This window comes from Peromyscus californicus, unplaced genomic scaffold (assembly GCF_007827085.1).
Source record: "Peromyscus californicus insignis strain IS unplaced genomic scaffold, ASM782708v3 Scaffold_4__1_contigs__length_199733344, whole genome shotgun sequence".
NCBI classification, from domain to species: Eukaryota; Metazoa; Chordata; class Mammalia; order Rodentia; family Cricetidae; genus Peromyscus; species Peromyscus californicus.
Window position 1 is genome coordinate 363,234 of NW_026294562.1, and position 27,079 is coordinate 390,312.

A 27,079-nucleotide genomic window follows, 5' to 3' on the forward strand; every position below is an offset into this window, starting at 1 on the left:
TCTTTGTAGGCTACTCCCAGGAGCATTGATACTGCCAGTCACTTGCCTCATCAAAAAAGCAATACATCTTTCCTAACCAGACTTCCTCCATATTTCCCTCTCCCTCCGTCCCTCCATCCCTCCGTCCCTCCATCCCTCTCTTCAGATTCTTCCTCCTTTCTTCCCCTCCTCTTCCTCAAGATGGTTTCTCTGTGTAGCCCTGGCTGTCCTGGAACTCACAGTAGACTGGGCTAACCTCAAACTCAGACCTTACCCAGACTTTCTAAGTGCTGTTGGCCACAGTCTACATTCTGCTGAGATGGTTCTCACCCAAACCCCATCCAAGGCTGGATTGCCATTCTGCCAGCCCCTCAGACTCCCAAAAGTTGCCCCAATGTACTTGGGAATTAGATGCTCCATAGAACTCACCGATGCTTTAGTTCAGCTCCCTACCAGTCTTGGAGAATGGTGTCATCATTTACCCAGCTGTGTCTGAAAGATGCCTTGATACCTATACCGTGCTGTGGGATATTCTGTATGGCAAATGTGTTGCTGATTGGTCAATAAATAAAACACTGATTGGCCATTGGCTAGGCAGGAAGTGTAGGCGGGACAAGGAGGAGAATAAAGCTGGGAAGTGGAAGGCTGAGTCAGAGACACTGCCAGCCGCCATGATGAGAAACAGCATGTGAAGATGCCGGTAAGCCACAAGCCATGTGGCAAGGTATAGATTTATAGAAATGGATTAATTTAAGCTGTAAGAACAGTTAGCAAGAAGCCTGCCATGGCCATACAGTTTGTAACCAATATAAGTCTCTGTGTTTACTTGGTCGGGTCTGAGTGGCTGTGGGACTGGCGGGTGAGAGAGATTTGCCCTGACTGTGGGCCAGGCAGGAAAACTCAAGCTACAATACCGCTCACCCCAGAAGGGCATAATTTCATGTGTTAAGAACCCAAGGCTTTAGGTGCAGCCTCAGTTCAGTGCAATAGCACCCCCTGTTGGCATTGCCTTGTGGCTTTTTGGCTTGCTCTGGCTGCTCTCTGAACCTTCCTGCTTGTGTTTGGAGACCAAATTCTAACCCAAACACCCTTGGAAAGCCTCTTACTCATCTCTTGCCATTCTCTCTTTTGACCTGCAAGTGCCCCACATGTGGGCTTTTCTGATCCTTTACAGAAGCTGTGGTGGCCTTGAGAGCTCACAGTACTGAGCAAGGTACCTCTTCCACAGGTGCCCATAGCTCCTTGTTTCTCTTATCAGATCTGGTCCTGGCCACACTACCACAAGAACTGTTGACTGGTCCTATTTCCTAGCAGACTGTCATTGGAGAACATACACACATTTGGTTACTGCAGTGATGTTTCCACGCTAAACTCACCGGTGTCTATGCTTTTTCAGTTTCCCTGTCTGCAGGACAATTATTCCAAAATTGGGTTTTAAAAAAGTATCACAGCAGCCCCAAAAGACAAAATCAGCAAGTGACCTACCACATGGCTCAGTGGCACAGAACTAAAGGTAGAGAACCATAGGCTAGAGAAGTGGTTCAGCATTTAGGTGTGCTTGATGCTCTTTCATGAGTTCTGTTCTCAGCACCCATGTGGCTGCTGTGACTCCAGCTCTAGGAAGATCCAACACCCTCTTCTGACACCCCCACATATGGTATACACACAAACATATAAACAAATAAACACTTTTGGGGGGGGGGGGGTTTCGAGACAGGGTTTCTCTGTGTAGCTTTGTGACTTTCCTGGATCTCGCTTTGTAGCCCAGGCTGGCCTTGAACTCACAGAGATCCGCCTGCCTCTGCCTCCTAAATGCTGGGATTAAAGGGGTGCGACACCACCGCCCAGTTAAACATCTTTTTTTGTGTGTGGGAAAAGCTCAGGATAAGTAGGAGGGTTAAAAAAAAAAAAAAAAAAAAGAGGTAGTCAAGTGTAGTAACCACATCTATAACTCCAGCACCCAGGAGGCAGAGGCAGGCAGACCTCTGAGTTTGAGGCCAGCCTGGCCTATGTAACAAGTTCAAGGCCAGCCAGAACTACATAGTGAGACCCTGTCTCAAAAAATAAATAAAAGGTAGGAACTAGAGAGATTTCTCAGCAGTTAATAACACTTATTCTTGCAGAGGACCCAGGTTTGGCTCACAACCATCTATAATTCCAGCCCTAGGAAAGCCAATGCCTCTGACCACCATGAGCACTAGGTATTCAAGTGGTGCATGAACATATATGTAGGCAAAAGTCATACACATAAATTAAAACACAAAAATACTACAAGATGGGCAAAATCTCCAGATGGAAGACTTCCTTACTACTACTTAAAACTTTATGAAAATGTTTCTATTGCATCATAATTTTGTAATTTGTACAGTATTGCAAGAAAAGGGAGAAAATGACAAAGATACCAGCAGTTCTTTTCATAAAGTGCAAATTTAATCTTCAATTGTTAGCTCCAGTAAACAACTTATTTCAGGTCCTCTCTGTTCCCACCCAAGGACAAGAGGGAAAGGCTATTTTTTTATTTTTACTTAAATGTCTAACAATAAGGTTTTAAAAAGACCTAACTTTTTTGAGACAAAGTTTCTCTGTGTAACAGCCCTAGCTGTCCTGGAACTCACTTTGTAAATCAGGCTGGCCTCGAACTCACAAAGATCTGCCTGCCTCTGCCTCCTAAGTGCTGGGATTAAAGGTGTGCACCACCACGCCCAGCAGAAACACCCAGTAGACATGTTTCCTGATAAGGTTTGAAGGTTCTGCAACTGTACTGAAGGAAAGTGGCCTTTCATAATTAACATGAATAGACATAGGAATGCTTAATTTAGACATTTGTGCTTATTTGGCAATTTTAAGGTCTCAAATTAAGAAGGTCCAATAGGCTGGGCACTGGTGGAGCACGCTTTTAATCCCAGCACTCAGGAGGCAGAAGAAGACAGATCTCTGAGTTTGAGGCCAGCCTAGTCTACAGAGTGAGTTCCAGGACAACCAGGGCTACACAGAGAAACCTTGGGGGGGGGGGGGAACACCCCAAACCCCAAAACAAACAAACAAAAAGAAGGTCCAATAACAGTATCCTTTATGATGTGGCCAGATTACTTTTACTGTAGTCACCTGAAGACAGTGTCTAGTCTGGCCTCTGCAATTTGATTCTGATGTTCCTTTACCAATATATGAAAGAATATTGAAAAAAAAAATATTGGAAAAAAAAGGGATATTGGGCTGGGGGTTTAGCTTGGTGGGAAAGCATCTGCCTGGCGTATGCAAGGCCCCAGGTTCTAGCTCCAGCACTGCCAACAAGAACAGAGGGTTCTTTCTTACATTTAAAAGGGCTCCTGTTACAGGGACTGGCTTCTTTCCCAAAGGCACTGCCAACAGCAGTTAGTCCAAGAGTACCAATGGCTGATGTTTTGCTGAATGCTTACATCTAAGGGTTATTGGAACTGTCTACTCAAGTACAAAATCTATGAAAAACCTGTATAATACAGGCAAAATTTTCAAAGGCCCCAAAACATTTTCTATTACAAGAAAGTGCAACTGCACTATCTCTTGAATGATATTCTAGATAATTCTGCAGAAAACATAGCAGTTTGGCTCAGAAAGTAAAATCTCCCATGAGGAATTCAAGTTTTTTCCTAGAAGAATAAAAAGCAAACTGTGAGGCAGCTTTCTGAAAATAAACCGTTAAGTGTATGGCTACAGTGAGACAAACGGGTACACAATGAAGGCTTGCATGTGTTAATCTGTGTGCGACTCTTAAACTCTGGGACAGCGTATGGCTCCTACCATTAGGACAGCAGTTAAAACACTGTCTAGCACTGGATCAAATTGGCAGGGAGAAAAAAAGGACGATTGTTTTTATGTGTTTCTCAGGTCAGATCTCAATACTTGGAAATAAACCATTAAAAATAGAACATTTCCTCTGTAATTCCAATACTATATAATGCCACTGGGTACTCGGAATGAAAGGGAAGTTCTGTAGGGCTTGCTGTGGACAGTCATATCTTCAGCATTTGTTCAGCTGCTGCTAGATGGTAAAGGAAGTTCTCTGTTGCAGGTGGGAATCGCTTTTGCTTCAGTGCCTCAACACTGAGGACAATCTTTCCCCCGTCATCTGACACTTCTGAAAATGGTGCCAGGTTGGTGAAGATTTCTTTTGTTTTTAGGGCAATGTCCTTTAATAGAACAGAAAAATACACAGTATGTTAGTATCTAAAAATGTCAAGTTATTTCCTAGAATCCTATTTCTGTTATCAGACTGACTTCATAAATCACCCCCCACCCCCTAGACAGGGTTTCTCTGGCTGTTCTGGAACTCACTCTATAGACCAGGCTGGCCTTCAACTCAAGACATTTACCTGCCTCTACCTCCCAAGATCTGGGATTAAAGTCATCTACCACTATGCTCAGCTCTCATAAATTCTTAAAACAAAATAACTTAGGAAATCAATGTCACAGAGGTGTTTATAATCATTTTAGTTATTTTTAAGCATATAATGCATTGATACTAAGAATAGTCACAGCCGGACAGTGGTGGTGGTACATGCCTTTAATCCCAGCACTAGGGAGGCAGAGGCAGGTGTATCTCTGTGAGTTCGAGGCCAGCCTAGTATATAAAGTGAGTTCCAGGACAGGCTCCAAAGCTACAGAGAAACCCTGTCTTGAAAAACCAAAATAAAAAAAAAGTCACTGTGGAGGCCTGGTATGGTAGAACTTGACTTTGATCCTAGTAGGATGCAGAGGCAGGTGGATCTCTGTGAGTTCAAGACCAATCTGGTCTACACAGTGAGTCAAGCGCAGTATTGTATACTTTCAATCCTAGCACTCAGGAGGCAGAGACATGTGGTTGATATACTATGCACCCCAATAAAGATTATCTGAGGATCAGAGGAAAGAGCCAGCCACTACATTAAATATAGGTTAGGCAGTGGTAGCACAAGTCTTTAATCCTTGCATTCAGGAGGCAGAGATTCATCCGGATCTCTGTGAGTTCAAGGCCACACTGGGAACAGAGCCAGACGTGGTGGCACAAGTCTTTAATCCCAGATCCCAGCACTAGTTAACCATGGAGGTCTGTACAGACAGACAGGAAGTGATACAACTGGGCGGAAAGAGGAAGTGATGTAGCTGGGTGGAAAGAGGAAGTAAGATGGCAAGGCACAGAAAAGTACATAGGCTTGAGCATACAGGAATTAGCTCTCTCTGGAGGCTGAGGAGTTGGTAAGGTGAGGTTGGCTGTGTCTTATTCTACTCCTCTGATCTCTCAGTAAGTTTTATTGGGGTGCACAAATAAAATATCACCATAGAGACAGATCCCTGAGGCAGATCCCTGAGTTTGAGGACAGCCAGGACTACTTAGAGAAACCCTGTTTAAAAAAAAAAAAAGACACCACAGGTCCTCCAGGTAAAAGCTAACTGCCAAGCCTAACTTGAGTTCAATCCCTAAGACTCACATGGTGGAAGGAGAGAACCAACTTTCTGAAAGCTGTCCTCTGATTTCCATGCATGCAGTGATCACACACACACACACACACACACACACACACACACACACACACACACACAAACATAATAATAAAGAACAGTTGCCACGAGCATGGGCAAGATGGTTCAGTGAGTAAAAGTGACTGCTGTGAAAACCTGACCACCTTAGTTCAATCCCTACGTCCTACAGTGGAAGCACCAATTCTAGGTTGTATGTAAATGCACATACACACAGTAATTCAAAAGAAAAAAGTATAGTTACCATGTTGTATTGTATCTAGAAGGTTTTTACCATGCCAAACAGGCACTGTGTACCCAGGAACAGTCAACTCCTTTCTTCCCTGTAGAACCCTGGTGACCTGTATTCTACTTCTCAATGAATTCACCTACTTTGATACATTATCTAAGTAGAATCGTGTATCTGCCATTTTATGATTGGCTTGTTTCATACAACATGTCACCATGCCCTGAAGGTTTACTCTTGGTTATTAGATTCTCCTTTTCAAAGGCTGAATAATATTCTATTGTATGTGCCCACTACATTTTGTTTTACCCACTCTTTCTGCTGATGGATAACCAGGTCACTTCCATCTTTTATTGAGTACACATAATGCTACTAGTGACAAAAGTCTGTTCAAGTCTCTGCCTTCAATTCCATTGAATATTCACCTAGAAGCAGAATTGCTGATTAAGAGTCATTCTATTGGTACCATTCTTCGAATGAGTCTCTTTCCCCATTTGCACAGCAGAGTAACCTGGCACCTGCCAAATGGGCTTTATGCCTGTTCAGTAACTGGCACTCCTGAGGGGCAGGTGACTCACTGGAACTCACATTAAAGTCATGTCTTTTACCTGTTTTGCTGACATCATAAATGCATTCAAGTATTTTGAACATTTATCACTTAATTTCCCAAGATCTCATATATTATGTGGAATTATCTATGTATCACTTCTAATCCATGAGAAATAATCCAAATAACCCATAACTGTAATCTCTGTATTTGACCAACATCATTAGGGATGGCTGTTTCTCAGGCAATTGCCATTGCTCTTTGTTGCCCACTGTAACTAGATGTTATGACCCTATTGCTGATGACACCATATACTTACTGGTTGTAAGTATATGGTGTCAGCTGAAACTGATCAACAAATTTCCCCCCTACTTGCTGGTTTTCATAGTGCCAGAATGTGCTAAATATATAGGTTGCTGAGGAAGAAAAGACTACAATGGTCTTATCTCATATTATACCCTGAATACTATAAAAGTGACCTATAAGGCAAGATGTGCCCACCACTGGTGCAATAATGACAGGACTATTATAGAGTAACAATCATCTGCTTTCTGACTGGATTTGAGCCTGCTCTACAGGAGGAAACTCTTGATTGCTACTGTAAACCTGGTCAAAAGTCCACGACTTGGGGGTCGAAGGAAGAGGTGAGTTCATACTAGGGGGATACGTACTATTGCTGTTTTCTAAATGGTCATATCACCAAACTGCCTTCTAAACATTTATGGTTATATCCATAGACTTGTGCTGCTCTCAACCTTGGTCAGAGAGGCTCTTTTTTTGCAGTGAGTAGTGGTTAATGCAGAGACCCAAACTGGTCAAAGTGCTGAGAATAAGTGACTGAATGCTCAAACCTATGTAGGACAGCTATATCACCACCCCACAAGGCTCAGAGAACATCACAGAACCATGGAAGAGAGGGTGGAAAGAAGCTAAGAGCTGGATGATGGGAGGAGAGCTGTGAAACACTGACATGGCTGTAGCATTCATGAACTCAGCTGTGATTAACTCTGCAAAACCTGTACAAGATCAAGTTACAACTCCAACATGGACAGGGAGAGGACAATGAAGCCCTACCCCAGCTCAGCTGATGGCTGTTGGAGGAGGGATAGTCACTTTTCTTTGGTGTTGTAGTCACTGGTAGGTTACTCATGCTTCAGTGGATAGCCCCACACCCATGTGCATATGGGCAGCACTAACTGAACTCAGTGTGTGTGTTGGGGGGTAGACATGGGGCTGGAGAGATGACTTGTTGCTCTTTCAGAGGATCCAGGTTCAGTTCCCAGCACCCACACAGTGGCTCACAACCATCTGTAATTGTAGGAGATCCAAAATCCTCTTCTGATCTCTGTGTGTAATATAGTGCACAGACATACATGCAGGCAAAACACCAATACACACACACACACACAATACACATGATAGATAGATAGATAAACAGGAAGGAAGGAAGGAAGGAAGGAAGGAAGGAAGGAAGGAAGGAAGGAAGGAAGAAAGAAGGAAAGAAAGAAAGAAAGAAAGAAAGAAAGAAAGAAAGAAAGAAAGAAAGAAAGAAAGAAAGAAAGAAAGAAAAAGGGAAGGAATCTATTGGAGAGATCCAGAAGTAGGGAGTAGATATCTATCAAAGTAAAAAGTATACTGTATATATGTGTGAAATTCTCAAAGAATAAATTTAAAGTGATACTAAAAAGAATGAGTGTTTCTGCTCTAATGCTGATGGGAGGCAACAGCCAGTTCACAGTCCCAGGAGGGACCCACCCACTTTTCCCGTGCATGCTGCACAGGCCACCAGCACTGCCGAGAGAACAGTGTTGTCAGCCAACCTGCCAAGCCTGCTGCCCCTGGCATCTGCTAACAGATCAACAGCTCCTCAAAGACCTATTATGAAAAGCTTAAATGAACTCTTCAGAGTTCAAAAGTGGAGACTTGATTCCAAAGTTACTGTTTCACCATCTGTTCCTCCAAGAAAATTCTTGTAGCAGGATGAAATGCACTGGTGGCCCTCACAGGCATTCCAGCCCACTCACTGGTTACAATTCTCACCACTGGGGCTGGCTTCAGTACCAGCCCCTGTAATGACCTGTCCCAACCCCCCCATGCCCATCCACCATTATCTTGGCCACTGCAAAACCTATTATTGCCAGTTAGCCCGTCCCTTGACACTTCACTCTGCTACTATGTTCTGAGAGAGTACAGGGAGGTTGCTACAGGATGCTTCATAAGGCAGATCAAGGGTTACCTGTATAACCTGGCTGTCTGACTTCTCTGGGTCTTCTGCAGACTGCACAATTAGCTGACCAATTTCTTTATGCAATTTGCCCATTGTCATGGCCTCTGATGAAAGCAGAAAGAATGCTGTTATGAAGACTTAGAATTTTACATAATAAAAAATAATCAAGCCATCCAACTAAAAATCTCAAAGACCACACTAAAGGACTTTTCAAAGGCAACAGATAACCTTCCAGGTTTCCATTTTATTCCCAACACAAATGTAACAGCATATTGGAAGTATTATCACCAATGCCAAACCAGATTTCCCCTTCATATCTGCCTGATAAACTGAATGAAAAACACTGACTACAAGTGAGCAAAAGCCTGACCAAGTCTTTACAGTTAAGAATCTAAGTGGTGCTGGGCGTTGATGGCGCACGCCTTTAATCCCAGCACTCAGGAGGCAGAGCCAGGTGGATCTCTTTGAGTTGCATGCAAGCCAGGTGGATCTCTTTGAGTTGCATGCCAGCCTGGTTTACAGAGTGAGTTCTAGTACAGCCTGGACTATGAAGAGATACTGTCTCAAAAAATTGGGGGTGGGGGTGGGTGGGGGGGGTGTTGGGGGAAGAATTTAAGTGCATTTTTCTGGCAGGAAGGTTGTGAAAGAAGAGCTTCCTGCCAGGCTCTTGGATGCCAGAAGAGCACATAGCATGTTCATATCCTTGGAAATATGCAAAGGAAACCTCTTTGGTCACATGAATTACAGATGCTGTGAGACAGAAAGTTCTGTGTATCACTGTAAAGGACACACACTATTTAGATGGTGCCAGTTGGAATGAGCATGTTCTGTAAATCAGAACAGAAAGTAGGCAGTTGCTGTGGATTATGCTCATTGTTAATAATAAAGCTGATTTGCTGATAGCTGGGCAGAAAGGTATTGAGCATGAGAGCCAAATTAGGAAAATTCTAGGAAGAGGAAGGATGGAGTCAGGAGTCGCCAGCCAGAGGCAGAGGAAGCAAGATGAGAATGCCGTACTGAGAAAAAGTACCAAGCCACGTGGCTAAACATAGATAAGAATTATGGGTTAATTTAAGTGTAAGAGCTAGTCAGTAATAATCCTGAGCTACCAGCCGAGCATTCATAAGTAATATTAAGCCTCTGAGTCAAATATTTAGGAAGTGGCTGCTGGCTATTTGGGAGTTGCTGGTGGGACAGAAACTTCTGTCTACAAACAGTGCCATCCTTTCTGGCTCTGGGCATGGCCATATTTTTATAATTTTAGCCTTGTAAGAGGTAATATTTCCTAAGGTCTGTTTCTACTTTCATTTTTTCCACATGAACATGGTCATGTTTGAAATTTTAAAGCAAATGAAAAGAGAACAATTCTGGTTTTACTCATTTGAAGTTGCTAGATTCTAACACAGAATCCTAACAGCCAGCATTCAGCTGCTCCCACATTTGGGAACCATTGAGAGATCACACAAAAGCTATGAGCAGCAATCCCACCTGTCTAACACATGTAGACCTGCAGGGATAAACTGTACATTCTGGACACTGAGAAATCCCTCCAGCTCCAGCAGATGCCAAGCAAGTTACCAGTACTGTCTTTAAGAAGTCAGCCCAAAACATAAAGCTGCTTGCTTGGCTTGTACCTCATGTTAATACTGGAACAGAGATAGAAAAAAAAAGTCACCTTTTGCGAGTGGAGCGATGGTGATCTCACTATCTGCCAGATTCACAAACACATCGTAGAGGTCTGGTCTGCTGCTCACCTCCAATTCTACAAAGCCAGCAATGTAACCTGCATTGCAAATTGATCAAATTACTGGAGCAGAAAGAAAGCATGTGGTGAAGGTCTCAGAAGGAGACTCAATCTGATAGCTCATTGGCTACTTTTCTTCAGTTTTCTATTATTCAGGAATATTAGCTGTACCAGTAGTGGCACTTATTAGTGCTATATAATCAAAATACATATGGCTCAAAATGTTCTAAAATTTAAGTTCAATGTGAAAGAACAGGGCTGAAGTAAGCATTTACTTTTTCATCAATGCTATTTGGGTCAAGAATGTCAGAAAGTAGGTAACTCTCTCTTAAAGAAGTCCATCCCCAGGCCACCATGTCTTCCAGGGCCAGCGTGAGCACCATGCAGCGCCTGGTGGAGCAGCTCAAGCTTGAGGCCAGCGTGGAGAGGATCAAGGTCTCTCGGACAGCCGCAGACCTTCAGCAGTACTGCATGCAGAATGCCTGCAAGGATGCCCTGCTGCTGGGGTTCCAGTTGGAAGCAATCCCTTCCGGGAGCCCAGATCCTGCGCTTTACTGGGAAGACTGGGAAGAAGGTCGCTGGGGAAGCACACGGTGATGGATGACCGCCACCACGTCCCAAGAAAACAGTTTCAACGGCCAAATCACCTTTTCTGTTGCCTGCTCCTAAAGCCAAATTCTACAGAAATCATTTTTTTTTTTTTTAACCTCACCACCAAATTTACTAAGACGCACCTCTTCCCTAATAGAACCTGTGTTGCTCTGCCTGGGATGTAGGATGTTTTACTTACTGGGTGTTTGCATTTTAGGAGGGAAACATTTTATTTTCAAAAACAGTATTTGTAATTTTCCTAACATTTTCATAAGAATTTACAATTGCCGGGGGGTGGCGGTGGCGGCGGCGGCGGCGGCGGCGGCGGCGGCGGCGGCGGCGCACACCTTTAATCCCAGCACTTGGGAGGCAGAGGCAGGCGGATCTCTGTGAGTTCGAGGCCAGCCTGGTCTCCAAAGCGAGTTCTAGGAAAGGCGCAAAAGCTACACAGAGAAACCATCTCGAAAAACCAAAAAAAAAAAAAAAAAAAAAATTTACAATTACTTAATGAAAATATAAAATTGGGGGACTAATTGATATCTTGATTTTTTTTTTTTTTTTTTTTTGGTTTTTTCAAGACAGGGTTTCTCTGTGTAGCTTTGCGCCTTTCCTGGAACTCACTTGGTAGTCCAGGCTGGCCTCGAACTCACAGAGATCCACCTGCCTCTGCCTCCCGAGTGCTGGGATTAAAGGCGTGCGCCACCACCGCCCGGCGATATCTTGATTTTTTAAAGGAAAACGGTTTTTATTTTTTAATGCGATATAGTCTTACTTTGACAGTAGACTTGGGAGATGCTCCTTAGCCAATTGAAAGGGCTGATGTAGCGTTAGATTGCCCATTCTGGGTGAGGTTGGTTAGCTCTTTCTTTAGTTCCTTTAGTTTAAAATTTATAATTGTGTTTGTAGCTCTTAAAAATGTGCTTATGCCTTTAAAAAATATTTAAAATGTGACCTACATTCAGAACATTGCAATTGGTTAAAAACAAAATGTGAAAATATTACAATCTAAAAGAATTAATGTCACAAGTATTTTATTGGGGTGATGTGCCTTTGATTTAATTGGGGACACTTTTAGAAGGAAAGTTTGTGTTTATAATAACTTTTGAAGAACTTGGAAATAAAATTTTTGCCTAATGCATCATTTTCCATGGGAAAAAAAAAAAAAAGAAGTCCATCCTCAGCTGGGCAGTGGTGGAACACACCTTTAATCCCATGGGAGGCAGAGGCAGGCAGATCTCTGTGAGTTCGAGGACAGCCTGGTCTACAGAGAAGCTACACAGAAACCCTGTTTCAAATACTACCACCCCAAAAAGCCCACACCCATGTGTCTGTCTTTCTGAGTGCCTCTCCTCTCTTTTTCTCTTAATCCTCATGTATAAAACATATTAAAAAATATCTTTTAACAAAAAATCCAACTCTGGGTTTAAAAACAAAGAAAAAGGATGTCCAAAAGTAACAATGGACTCAACCATTGTCTTCATTTCAGATCTTGGTCCCCAGGAAAGCCACAACCACATGTCTAGGTTGTCAAGGATGACACAGGGACCATCTTTTGGTTCTATCAGATCTGATACAATATCTGCTAAGGGAATCAGTAGACTTCAAGAATTGGTGTTGTTTAGAGTGATGGTTCCCACATGTTGATTATTTCAGAGAGCAAGTTAATTATAAAAAGATAAGGGGTTTATTGTTTTACAGTGCTGGGTACTGAGCGGGGGCCTCATACATGCTAGGCAAGTGCTTGAACCTGAGTCATACCCTGAGTACTGTTTTGTTTGGGGGAATAATTTCCCATTGCTAAAGTTTTACATTCTCAAGTAAAGAAAGCAAAAACATCAGCAACAAAAGGAAAACCTGCCAATGAAAGTCAGACCCCAATAAACCACATGACAAAATGTGAAACATAAAAGAGTGGCACTAACTACTAAAAAATGAAATTATTCAATAGATGTCCTGGATCCAAGTGATCATTCCTATAAAAAAAATGAAAACAGGGGCTAGAGTATAGTTAAATGGTACAGTATATTCAGTTTTCAGCACCAGAAAGTGAATGGATGAATAATAAAAAGAAAGAAGGTTTGAGGCCAGGTGGTGGTGGCACATGCCTTTAATCCCAGCAGAGGCAGGCAGATCTCTGTGAGATCAAAGCCAGCCTGGTATACACAGTGAGTTCCAGGACAGCCAAGTCTGTTAACAGAGAGAAAAACCCTGTCTCAAAAAAAGAACATAAACAACAACAAAACCAAAAAACAACATAAAACAAAACAAAACAAAACCCAAAAATAAAAAACCTAAACACTCAAAATCAAATTACTGATTAACTTAAGGCTGGGAATATGGCTCAGTGGTAGTGTCCTTGCTTAGCATGCCTGAAGCCCTATATTCAATTTCTAACATCAGGAAAACACACACACATACAAACAAAACAAAAAAACCCCAAAGTAAAAATGGTAACTTTGTGCATTTTACTACAAATTTTAAAAAGCTTTTTTTTTTTTTGATTTTTGTTTTTTTTGAGACAGGGTTTCCCTGGCCTCAAAAAAACTCACAGAGATCTGCCTGGCTCTGCCTCCCGAGTGCTGGGATTAAAGGCGTGCGCCACCACTGCCTGGCTAAAAAACATTTTTTAAATGGAAAAAAAAAAAAACTTGCACTTTTTTTTTTTTTTTTTTTTGAGACAGGGTTTCTCTCTATAGCTTTGGAGCTTGCTCTGTAGACCAGGTTGGACTCACAGGGATCCGCCTGCCTCTGCCTCCCGAGTGCTGGGATTAAAGGCGTGCGCGGCCACCACCTGGCTCTAAATGGAAAAAAAATCATTGTATTTGCAAAAAAAGTTTCATTACTCATTTTACCAATATGTGCATGCCCCACCAAATAAACATAAGCAGAGTCTTCTGTGGGAGCCCGTTTTCGGGTTCCTCGTGGCTTTACCCAGCAGGTCCACATAGAGGATGATTAGGACCATCGGCCTGAGTGCAGGTGTCTGAGATGGTCTGCACTTGGCTGTGCTGGGGGAGGAGGTCATTTGCTCCACCCCTTGGCATCTCTATAAAAACCCTAGGGCAGAGACAGTCGGGGCATGTTGGAAAAGGTTCCAGGCCCTCTCGAGGCTATCCTTTACTTTCTATCTGTTTATCTCTGCAAGATTCTCCGCAATAAATCCTTCTATCTAATATTTCCTGCTGCTCACACTCAAGAAAACTCTGGGGAGCTGTGGGGTTGGTGGGTAAACGCCCCACAGTCTTCCCTCCCCTGGGATGTTTTCATGCACCTGTGCACATCTGCAGGCCTTCTAGTTCTTCAGCATGGAGGTGCATATAAGAATGCAGGATGGTCCAATCCTGTCGATGCCACACCAGGGCAGGCAGCGTCCTAAGGAATAAAGACAAAAACTCAGTCATACAGTTGCTGGCCTTCACTTTGGACACATGCCTGCTCCTTCTCCTCCCAAGAGGAAACATCCAGGGTAAAGTCCTATGGATAGCTATTCAAGAACAGAGAAGAAACTAAGCCTTAAATGTACTAACACCTCTGGATTGACAATAAAACAATGTTGTGTCAATGCTCTGTGTGTGTGTGTGTGTGTGTGTGTGTGTGTGTGTGTTGGGACAAGGTGTTGTACCCTGGCTGGCTTGGAACTCACTATGTTTCACAGGCTAGCCTGAAACTCATGACAATCCTCCTGCCAGAGCCTCCAAAGTGCTGGGATTATAGGTATATGTCACCAAACCCAGAGAAGGCAACATATTAAACTACTTTTTGGGTCAGATTGGCTACAAAAAGCTCAAGGTGAAGTTTGCAAACTGCTAGAGATGTTTGGGGTGATACCCAAACTAGTTCCAACAAGACAAGTTTTCTGGAAGTCTCCTTATATTTACAATTCTAGCCAAACTTGCAAAATGTGTTGTTTGTTTTCAGACAACACACAGGTTTAAACAGAAATATTTGAAGCAGGAGGCTGGAGAGATGGCTCAGCAGTTAAGAGTAGTGGCTGCTCTTCCAGAGAACCCAGGTTTAATTCCCAGCACCCAGATAGGAGCTCACAACCATATATAACTCCAGTCCCAGTGGATCCAATGCCCCCTTCTGGCCTCTGCAGGAATCAGGCACAGACATGGTGCACAGACATACAGGTAGGCAAACCACCCATACACAGAAAATAAACAAAAATTTTAAAAACAAGTGCTGCAGGGAGGTGTGAGAAATTCATGTGCAGCTTCAGGAAACCACATTTCAGAAGCTATGGATACTCCAGTTTAAGAAGAATGTAGACAGGAAGGTGATGAGGTAAAGGTCAAATACAGAGGGAACAGGGTGAAAACTCTGGCCCTCTCACCTTAGACAGGACAAACACAACTCCAGGTTTGGTGACATGTATAAATCATTTTAAAGCAGGTGTAAAGGGTGAGGCACTTGGAAAGCACATTATATAAATTATTCCCAGTACTGGAAACAAGCTCATCAACTTTGTATTATGATCCTAAAATGATGGAGACTCAGAACAGCCAGTATCTTCCATGTGGCCACACACTAACAACCTGTCATTTCATGATTTTAACCCAGGACTTTGGGTCTACAAAGCCTTTTCACCTTTTCATAATCTCAACACTTAGCCTTCTGCCTCATTTTTCTCATTCATAAAACATAAGAATGCTACTTCCTTGCATTTTTTATTATGAGTAAGATTTACAATTTAAGGTGTCCCATTTATTTTCATTAAATAAACCTAAAACAAATGAATTTAAGAATGAATTAGATTTAAACAAAAAGTTCCGCCCCCTAACCCCATTTACCACTAACAATGACAGTCAGGTAAAACTGAATCAAAGGAACAATTTACTTAAAACAGAGGTCAGCAAACTAGGCCTCATGGACTAGCTGTCTAACTTTGAAAATAAAGTTTTATTGACACAGCCATGCTCACTCACATACATACATATTGTCTAGGGTTACTTTCCTGCTAGCCAGGCAGCTGAAAAACTGGCAAAGACACATGGTTCACAAGCCTAAAATATTTACTTATTTTATATATATATTTATATATGTGTGTGTGTGTGTGTGTATACATACATATATATTTAATTTTCATTTATTTAATTTTATGTGTATGGGTGTTCCACCTGAATCCATGTCTGTGCAATATATGTGTGTTTGGTGCCCAAGGAGTTATAGATTGTTGAGAGTCACTATGTTGGGTACTGGGACTCAAACCCAGATCTGCTAGAGGAGAAGTCAGTGCTCTTACCCACTGAGTCCATATCTCCAGCTCCAAGCCTAAACTACTTACTTTTTTTCAAACAAAAGTTTGCTAACTCATTGTATCTGCCTAAGAAATAGTTGTCAGTACTCCTTTAGGAATGTGTGCACATACACCACTCCAAGCACCCACCCACCCACCCACCCACCCCCACACACACACACACACACACACATACATAAGCATATATACCAAACAAATGTTAAGTAGAGCCTTTCCTCCCCTGGGATGTTCTTGTCTATCTGTGCACATCTGCAGGTCTTTATTTTGTTGTTGTTTTTTAAGACAGGGTTTCTCTGTGTAGCCCTGGCTATCCTAAAACTAGCACTGTAGACCAGGCTGGCCTCAAACTCAAGAGATCCACCTGCCTCTCCCTCCCAAATGCAACTTCTGCCTTCCAAGTGTCTTATTTCTAAAGCTGAATAAAAATCTTTCCAAATTCAGTAACCCTGAACTACTAGCTCTAAACTGAATCACAAAAATGGTATTTTACTCAGACTAATCCATGCTCTTTTTTATCAAATATGCAACAGAATACAGTACACAGTAACATCTAGTATCTCCAACTATCAGGAAAGCTTATACTTTTTAGTAATTAAAAATGGTACCTGGTAAATTCCTGGACAGCTTCTATTTTGGGGTGATAGACAACAATTCGTTTTTTTAACATCAATGCTGTGTGTAAGATAACAGTTTCCATTCCAAATTGAGATACAATGTCTTAAAATAAAAAGATAATATTGCATTAAATACATAATGGCATAAAGTTTCCATTAAAAAGAATTCTTGTCATATAAATACAAAACCACTTTTAATATACTGGCTACATTTAGGCAAATGCTATTAAGTGCAGACATACTTCGTTTGGTGGATGGGTATGTTTAATCATCTGCTTACCAGGATGTTTATTATAGTTGCCAGCAATGCCCTTTGGGGACTCTGGATACACAGATGACACCAGACTTCTAAAGAAGTGTGCTGTGGCTATCGCTCTGTATAAATAAACACTGATTGGCCAATAGCCAGACAGGAAGTATAGGCGGGACTAACAGAGAGGAGAATTGAGGAAACAGGAAGGGAAGGAAGAGATTGCCTGGAGCCGCCGCCAGGACAAGGAAGATGTAAGGTACCAATAAGCCACGAGCCACGTGGCAAAGTATAGATTAATAGAAATGTGCTAAATATAAGAGTAAGAGCTAGACAATGATAGGCCTGAGCTAATGGCCAAGCAGTTTAAAAAATGTAAGAGTCTGTGTGTTTATTTTATAAGTGGGCTCTGGGACTGGCGGGACTTGGCGGGAGCTGGAGAGAAATTCTCCAGCTACAGAAGTGTAACAAATAATACGAAATAGAACCAACATTTTTCAGCGTCATAAAAAAACACCCAACCTCAACCAAATGCTCAGGAACTACTAAAGACAGCAGATGGGGACCAGCCGGCAGTGTTAAAGGATGTGAAGAGAGGCAGCTCCACCTCCAGAGGACCCCAAGATCTGTGGCTTAGCTCTTGGCTGCCTGTCATTGTAAATTCCTCAGCTAAGCGCTGGATTAAAGACTATACCCGTGGCTGTAGTTCTCTAACAGGAAGAGTTAATGGCTAAGATGTGAGGAAAGAAAAACTATGGAAGTCAGTGGAGACTGTGAACCATGGAATTTAGCTAAAAGAATATTTCTATAAAAGACACAATATGGAAAAGGTTGTCACAAAATATTTTGCTTTGACAGAATTCTAAGTCAGAAGGCAACATAAGAAACGATGTACTCTGCTGTGTAGGAAATGCAAATTAAAATGACCTTGGCTTGGGGCTTTTGCTGCTGGCCAGGGTTTTCATTTCTTTTCTTTCTTTCTTTTTTTTTTTTTTTTTAATTTTTTTATTTCATGTGCATTGGTATTTTATCATGAGTGTCAGATCCCTTGGAACTGGAATTACAGACAGTTATAATCTGCCATGTGGGTGCTGGGAATTGAACCCAGGTCCTTTGGAAGAGCAGTCAATGCCCTTAACCACTGAGCCATCTCTCCAAACCCCAGTCTTTTCTTTCTTTCTTACCTTTGATGGAGCCTGCAAGGTATGCCTTTCGACTATCAAAGTCTCTGCTAAAGAAAGAGCCGTTTTCTTCACTCTGGCAGATCCCCTTGGTGAGAACTGCAATGTAACTCTCCATCATTTTAACTGGGCTCCCATATTTCAGATATATTCTGTGAGATGGAAAAAAAAAGGTGACAATGCTTCTTACGCAGTACGGTAATGTGGAGAAAGGCACCAAGGTTAAACACTGGTACTTTCTCGATTATAAAGTAACCTAGTAGCATTTCCAAATGTGCAAACCTGTCCACAGCATTTCTTCTCTAATTTACTTTGAAATACAACACTTGACAGATGTGGACTATTCCTCTGAGGAAGGCTCTCTCCTGCCATCTGGAGATGTAGTCCCCATACAGGAGAAATTAACAGTGTATTCCTAAAGCTGTGTTACTCCCAGAAATACTGTATTCTTATTTCAGTCACACAACTGTTTTATTGCCCCAACTTCCTTTGACAAGAGCTCAAAGCATCATTCACAGAGAAAACAGTGCTATAGAACCCATGCTTATTATAAGTGATACTAGAGGTAACTAACTACATTTAGATAGTTAAGAAATCCATGCTCTTTAGAATTTCCAGTAATAAACACAGACATCAGTCATCAAGTTAAAACTTCAAAAAAACACTGATGGGGAAGCCAGATGCATTTATAGAAGCCACATGTTAAGTCTCTTTCCCTTGAAATCCTTTCCTCTGAGCAACTAAGATTACTTCTTCCTCTCTTATTTAATTATTTACTCATTATAGCCAGCAATTTATTTATTTATTTAGAGACAGTGTCTCTCTGTGTCCTGGCTGTCCTGGAACTTGCCATGTAGATCAGTCTGGCCTCAGATTCAGAGAGATCCACCTGTCTATGCCTTCAGAGTGTTACGATTAAAGACCTAAGCCACCAAATCAGGCTTAGAGCTATACTTTGCTTGAGAAACTTCACTGGGGCTAGTGGTATACTTCAGTAGTCAAGGGTGGACCTAGCCTTCTTGAAGCCCTGAGTTTGATCCACAGCACTAAAGAATAAAAAGACATTAATGGGCATACTTGGGCCTTTCAGCAGCTAATGTAATAGAAAACTGAGAAAATTAAACTGAAAACTGAACTTTACAACTGACTACTTGAAAATTATATTTACTGTAGACTAACTGGGGGAAAAAAGCTAGTTTAACTTATTACTAAATGCTTACTATTTCAAGCTACAAATTGAGAAAAAGGTGGGAAACAATAAATACTGTGAGCTCTCAGGTATGGCCACTGACCTACTAATTCAAACACAAGATTATACAAAGAGAGGATATTGCAGGGATTGTATGAACTGGGACTGGGGAAGAGGCAGGAGGAATCTTGAATTTTATTGTAGACTCCTGTATTACTGATACTTTTTTATTATGTGCTTCTTAATAAAAAATTCATCAACATAATAAACAGACACCAATTATAGTAATGGAGAAGTCAGACATAAGATTGATGAGATGAAACCTTAGGCTATGAGAGACAGAAAAGAACACACCCCCCCCCTTGAAAAGACTGTGGGAGAACCACGCAGTGTAGCCCAGAGGACCACGTTTAGACAGCAGTCCTCAGGCCTGCCACACCTGGCATGTACAGCAGATTCTAGGTGTGCACAAAACTCCATTAGCTGCAGGAACTAGAGGATCAAGGGAGGGGTGGCAAAGGATGCCACCCCAGGGACTAAAGCCTTCCTGAGTGGCCTCTGCTGTATGTCACAGGAAGCACATCTGCCTGGTTCTCTCCCCAGAAATGAAGATAAGTCCTCCACAATTGCCTCATCATCATGAAAAGGTATCTGTCCATGAATGTGTACAATGATATCAGGCACATGTGTGTGGGGACATGTGGAGGAATTTTGCAAGAGTACATGTGTAGAACTGAGCATAGGGAAGCAGGAAGGAACAGAGGACAGGAAGTGGCTGGCAATTGCTGAGTCCTCATTCCTTCTGCCCCCTGACAGGAGGAGGATGTAGAACGTCAAAACACTATGCACTACAGAAACCAGGCAACTTCTAGGCTTCCTGAATTGGAGGTCGCATCTGAAACAATGCTGCCTTCTGAACTCCAAAATACTTCCTGTTCAGTTCAGCTGGGTAAATAGCCTTGACTAGGTAAATCAGATGCAATGGGAGCCTCATGCTTTTTAGAAAACACCTCTACAGTGTTTTCAGTTTATAGCTTCTGGACCTCGATTCTTCTATCAATAACAACCTCCTACGTCAGTGCCACAAGAGCAGCAGCAAGTCTTGTAGAATGGCTAGTTACATAAACAGTAAAACCTCATTTGGTTAAAATACAATCTAACTGAAACTCTTAGGTAATGGAGTTTCATTTTTCAATTTTTTTCTTTGATGTGCATGTCCATGTGTGGGAGGTACATATGTAAAAAAGACAAAAAACTACTTATTAGGCTTACAGTGAGAAACACAAAAATTCCCTTCAGTTCTTCACAAAACTATTGGGTGAGTGAGTTGACACATATGACATTTATAATTGCATGTTACATAGTGATACTAGTAAAACAGGAAAACTAAAACCTTGGAAAAGCCATCATTAAAAAGCCAATGTCCCTAATATATATGAAAGATTGTGACAGACCGAAAGTGGCAAGTAATCTGAGATGCCCAGGAACTACAAAAGCCAGACAAACTGCTTTTTCTCCTCCCCTGGCCCATTTTCCCAAATCAGAAGATAAATCCACACAGCAAAGACAAAGTCCCTCTTTACAAATCAGCCTCTGCAAAGCCACAATGGATTAAGTCAGGGAGACTGAAGACTGAATTTGTTTCCTTCATGTGGACATCTGCTGAGTCACTACTGAATGAGATCTTCATTTTGGTGAATTAGCATTTAACACAGTTTTCATACAGACCTACACAATATCCTAGTGAAGGCGGCATATTTCTCTGGGTTAAAATCTTTGGCGGTCAGAACAATAGAAAAATGAGTCACCTGTCCAAAAAAAAAACAAACAAAAGCACGCTTTTTAAAGATGTTTGAATAGGATTCAATAGATACTTACTGTAACAGATTACAGTATTATTCTATTCTAACAAACTTCTTGAACACAACATAGTTGCATTAAAAAGAAAAGACCAAGATGTCAAAACCTTCACTTGTTTATCCTTGTTTATTCTGAGACAGTCTCACCATGTAGCCCATGTTGGTCTCATATTTGAGACCTTCTGCCTCAGCCTCCCAAGTGCTAGATTATATGTGTATGCCACTGTGTTCTGCTGAAAAACATATATTTTGGACTATTCTAAATCTTATTATTTTTGAAATCTGAACCACAGATGTGATATGAATGCTGCTGTAACTTGGAGTCTATAATCCAAACATGGGTCACATCCACTTATGGATGCATCAAAATTTTTTAGAAAGAACTGATAGAGAGATGGTTTATCAATTAAAAGCATTTGCTACTCTTACAGAGGACCCAAGTTTGAATCCCTGAACCCACAGAGCAGCTCACAACTGCCTATAACTCTACCTCTGGGGGTATGATGCCCTCTTCTGGCCTCTGAAGACACCTGTGCTCAAATGGGCATATATGCACACAAATAAAAGTAAAAATAAAATTTGAAAAAGAAACAACCAACCTACCACAGTGAATATAAGAAGTTAGTCATGGAGGCACAAATCTGTAATGGAAGCACTTGGGAAGAAAGACAGAAGGATCAGGAGTTTAAGACCAGCCTCAGTTACACAGTGAGTATGAGGCCAGCCTGAGCTATAAGGGACCTTATCTCAAGACAAACCAAAGAGAAAAAGTACTTACTGAACAAAATGCAAAGATCTTATAATACATTGAAACTTCCAAACTTACATTTTTCTAAGAACCCTATAACTCTTTCTAAGTGATTTCCCTAGTTTTTAGTACTATTCTTTATATTCTGGACATACTTCATACTGTCCCATTATGGCTCAAAAGTTAATTGTGAAAAGTGAAAAGAGGCACCCCATGTACGTGCCAGAGACTCAGCAACTTGTTTCCTTATCTTTCTCTTGGAAACTCTGCTTGCTTGAAGTTAGAGACCATGTAACTTAGCTGGGTGGTAGCATACACTTTTAGTACCAGCACTCAGGAGGCACAGGCAGGGGGATCTCTGAGTTCAAGGCCAGCCTGGTCTACAGAGTGAGTTCCAGGACAGCCAGGGCTACACAGAGAAACCCTTTCTCAAAAAAAATCAAAACAACAACAAAAAGGAAACCACATAACTTATTCCCCAGGTCACACTGATACTTACTACTCACAGCAAGCAACATACCAATAAAAGTCTAATTATGACACAGATTTTCTTAATAATCATTTTAAATTCATAATGTATCTTTATCATCTACAAGTAAATTAAAAAAAAATCTTAACTCTGCCAAGAATAATTATAGTCTTTAAAAAAGTTTTTAAGGGACTGAAGTGGTTCAGTGGTTAAGAACACTGGCTGCTTTTGCAGAGGACTGGATTCTATTCCCAGTACCTATACAGTCATACATGACTGATTTTAACTCCAGTCTCAAGAAATCTAACACCTTCTTCCGGTCTCTGCAGGCACTAGACACACATGTGGTACATTCATACAGACATACATTCAGGCAAAACACACACACACACACACACACACACACACACACACACAATTTAAAAAATTTTTTTAAAGTTTTACTAACCTGGAATGAATTATGTAGTTCAGGCTGGTCTTGAACTTGACAATCCTCCTTCCTGAGCCTTCTAAGAGTTGGGATTATAGGCATGTGCCATCATTCCCAGCTTCTAAAATAGTTTTGTGCTTTTGAAACTCCCTATGGCCATCAGGCTGGCCTCAAACTCTCAGAGACCCACCTGTCTTCAAACTGCTGGGATTAAAGGTATGAGACACCATACCTAGCCCTAAAACAGATTTTAATTATGGAAAACACGTCTCACTTTTATTCAATATGGCTTTGAAACTGCCTAAATATCTCTAGTCCACCAGACTATAACTCTGATAGAGACTACATGTCCTCAAGCTGTTGAGCGTTCAACTAACCACAGTGGATATCAATATTCGTACAATGATGGAGTGTAAAAGGGAACAGTCCCAGTGAAAATAATATTCAATGCTTTCAAGTGTGTACTGTGAAAGACAGAGTCTACAGCTTATATTCTTAAATCACTTTAGATATACTGGGTTGTTTTTTTTTGTTTTTGTTTTTTTTGTCTCTCTGTGAGGCTTTGGAGCCTATCCTGGAACTCACTCTGTAGCCCAGGCTGGCCTTGAACTCACAGAGATCCGCCTGCCTCTGCCTCCTGAGTGCTGGGATTAAAGGCGTGTGCCGCCACCATCGCCCGGCTTTTTTTTTTTTTTTTTTTTTTTTAACCTTGAAGCAGTCATACCTTTTTCAAAATTGAAGAATCTGGAACTTCAACTGTAGTGATATAAAACCACGTTCTTCTGTACTGACCAAAGACAAAGGGGTGGAGAAGTTTGTTTTCATCTGTTAGGCAGCATTTTCGGAGCAACAGATTCCTTAATGAGGCTGTCGTGGAAGGATAACACCACACCCACAGAACTTCTCCGTTAGTGTCCTTTTCTATGGTGGAAAGATGGTCACTGTGAGAATGTCAAACAGCGGCAAGGAAGTGAATTGATTGGTTACTCAGAAACACTTTGTGGAATCAGTTTTAACAACCCACTTTACAAAGCAACTCAGAGCACTTGAGACCAAAATTTGTATGAACTCATGATTTGTATTTGGTTGTTTTTGTCTGTGATCACCAAAGCTAGTCACAAACTATGTAGTTAAGGTAACCCTGAACTCCTGTTTCCTCCTAACTATTACTCAAGAGTTGAGATTACAGGCATGCAACATCATGCCAGGCAGATTCATGACTTTAGTTCTAGGTCACCTAAGTAAAACAGGTTAAAGTGCCAGGCGGTGGTAGCGCACGTCTTTAATCCCAGCATTCAGGAGGCAGAGCCAGGTGGATCTCTGTGAGTTCGAGGCCAGCCTGGTCTATACAGCGAGATCCAGGACAGGCACCAAAACTACAGAGAGAAACCCTGTCTCGGGGGGAAAAAAAAACAAAAAACAAAAAAAAACAAAAACAGGTAAAAGTGCTTGCTACGCAGCCCAGTGACCTGAGTTTGACCCCAAGCACACACATGGTCAAAAGAGAGAACTGGCTCCCACAAGTTGTTCTCAGACCTCCACATGGACAAGCCTGCCACATGTTTACATACACAAATAAATAAAACCGTAATGAAAAACTAGCCTTGGGTTCTTAAGAGGGAAAAAGGAGAGGTCTAGGCATATAGGCAGAGCCATTTGAAGCCCTGGGTTTGATCCTTCATTCCCCTTTCGCAACAATGAAGGAGATAATGAATCCTCCTTCAACTCACATTACACATACAGTCTAGATTTAAATTTTGCACTTTTTGCTGGGGATTAAACCCCATGAATTTTACATGCTAGGCAAGAGCTCTACAACTCTGCCAAATTTTCAGAGTAACAATAATCAAAGCTATCCATTCATAATGTAATTCTGTCAACAAAACAAACATCTCAGTCACAAAAAAGGAGATAAAGAACTTGAGGGGCTGGCTTAGTCCCCAAAGTAGCTGATAACTATAGATTTGTGTCACTATGCCTCTGATACTCTCTTTCCTTAGAAACAAGTATCTTTCTTTTCCTGAGACAGGGTTTCCCTGTGTAGCTCCTGGTATCCTGGAACTCACTACATAGACCAGACTGGCCTCAAACTCAGAGATTCACCCGCAGCCGCCTCTGCAGTGCCACTGCCCAGCTTAGAAGTAACTACCTTTTAAATCATGCCAGAATAAAAACTAAAGAGCTGTTGTTCGGGCAAATATGCTTTTAACTCTTTTTTTTTTTTTTTTTTTTTTTTTGAGACAGAGTTTTTCTGCATAGCCCTAGCTATCCTGGAACTTGCTCTGTAGACCAGGCTGGCCTCGAACTCACAGAGATCTCCCTGCTTCTGCCTCCCAAGGGCTGGGATTAAAGGCGTGCCACCACCACTTGGCTATTTGTAAGTCATTCTGATCTTCACAGTTTAACTCAACCTTAATTCTGAAGTGCCGACAAGTCCAAGATGCCTGAAGTACTTAGGTTTTGTTTTCAAGCAATTTTAAAAAAATCTCATTAGAAATGAGTACAAGGTGGCTAAAGATGGCTCAGCATTTAGCACTGGTTGTTCAAGAATTAGCACTGGTTGTTCTTTAAGAGGACTAGGTTCAATTCCTAGTACCCATATGGCAGCTCACAAGTGCCACCAATTCCATAGGATCTGATGATCTCTTTAGGCCTCCGTTTGACACCAGGCATGCACACGGTGTCAAACAGTCAGTGAAAAACTCATGCAAAATAAATAAAATTTTACACAGAATGAATACAGGATAAAGACATTCCTTTGAACTTCTGAAAAATAATCAGTGCAGTTATTTGCTAAGCTTAAGCAACACGTTTGTGCTCTTCAAGGAAGGATAGTGTCTGGGTGTATTAGAACCTCAGGAGCGAGACTATTCAAAGGCATTCATAAAGGTTCATTCATTCGTGCAGTCCAGTGCGGTCACCTACTGCCTGCTTGGAATGCACAAAACTCACACACAAAGATACCTATGAACTTCCTCACCATGAATTCCTATAAACTAGCCGGGGTCACAAATGTGACCATGCAGCAGGGACATCTGGATCAACTGATAAGAAGTACTTCACCGTGGAAGTGGAGGCTCCAGGTCACCCTGCGCGGGTTCCAACATTGGCTCCACCACTTCCTGGGGTGTCTTGCCAATGGCACCCCCGGGCTCCTGGGGCGTCACCCATACTCTCGGAGAGCTGCAAACACCCGCGACCGAGCCCCAGCTCTCCAAACGCGTAGTCCCAGGGCCGGGCTATCAACCAGAGCCTCAAGCCCCGCCTGCCCGCAGGCCCCAAGTCAGTCCGGACGGTGAGGAGGCCGAATTTCACGGCCCAGGTCCGCCCCTCCCTGGCAGGACAGCCTCACAGATCCGAAAACCCAGGCGGAGCTGGGCGCGGCCTGGCTGGAAGAGAGCCTGCGTCCTTACCGATCACGCCGACTCCGAGCATCAGCTGTGTATCCGTCGCCACAACTGCAGCCATCTTCCGCCGCTCCCGGGTCCGCGCCGCAGGCCCCACCCCTTCACTTGGCCACGCCCATCACAAGTCCCGTCCCTTCCGCCCGGGCGGAGCCGACCCTGCAGGTACCGCCCTGGCTTCCCTTTCCTGGCCGAGACTTCCTTCTCTTAGGCGCTTGTTCCATCACAGAGACATAGCCAGCGTTTCACCCTTCGGTTTGTGTAGTACCTTAAAAATGGAGTTTCCGTTCACTGGTTCATTACAAAAATGAAAACAAAAATAATTGGAGAACTAATATGTGTTGGGAACACTGTTGACCGGGAGAAAGCAAGCATTCCAGTAAGGGTGAGGGACATTAATTGGATAAAATAATAATACTAGGACAGCTCAAAGTGATAAACGCCGTGAAGAAAACAAAATACTGCAGGTGTCAGGGAATGAGGTGTTTCACAATGAGTGTCAAGACTTCCTAAAGTATACTATTAAGTATAATACACACGTACCAACTATAAAAAGAAAAAAATCGACTCATTTTCATAGTGTTGCCTTGATGTTTGACGAGAGATTAACAAGGGCAGTGTTGCTGCGACCTACACAACACACCCTCTGAAAGTAGACCTTTGCACAATTTCTAGAAAAGAAAAATCATTTTTTCATAAACTTGGCTTTTTCCTCAGCATTAAATCTTACTCTAGGAACACACACACACACACACCCCTAAAGATCTAATTGATGAGCTGAGAAAAGGTTGGCCTTACTGGCAGAAAGGGGCTAGAAAAAGCAGGAACAAAGAACAAAAAGCACAAATTGGCAGTCATCAGTGAGCCA

The 27,079-nt window shown here is 42.1% G+C and overlaps 1 protein-coding gene across 2 annotated transcripts; it reads right to left on the bottom strand.

Annotated features, from left to right (window-relative positions):
* Positions 1–2,387: 2,387 nt before the first annotated feature.
* On the bottom strand, positions 2,388–26,341 carry Dennd10 (DENN domain containing 10). Of its 2 annotated transcripts, XM_052714022.1 has the most exons (9): positions 26,221–26,341; positions 23,532–23,728; positions 21,030–21,109; positions 18,116–18,264; positions 16,673–16,784; positions 14,079–14,179; positions 10,148–10,255; positions 8,482–8,576; positions 2,388–4,145 (listed from the first exon to the last, which is right to left on the bottom strand). In XM_052714022.1, the coding sequence occupies exons 1-9, from the start codon at positions 26,273–26,275 to the stop codon at positions 3,969–3,971; spliced, it is 1,074 nt and encodes a 357-aa protein (XP_052569982.1). In that variant the 5' UTR covers positions 26,276–26,341; the 3' UTR covers positions 2,388–3,968. The 2 variants fall into 2 exon arrangements, with proteins under 2 accessions (XP_052569982.1, XP_052569983.1); XM_052714023.1 differs by lacking the exons at positions 21,030–21,109; positions 26,221–26,341 and having other exon boundaries at positions 23,532–23,646.
* Between the last annotated feature and the right edge of the window lie 738 nt (positions 26,342–27,079).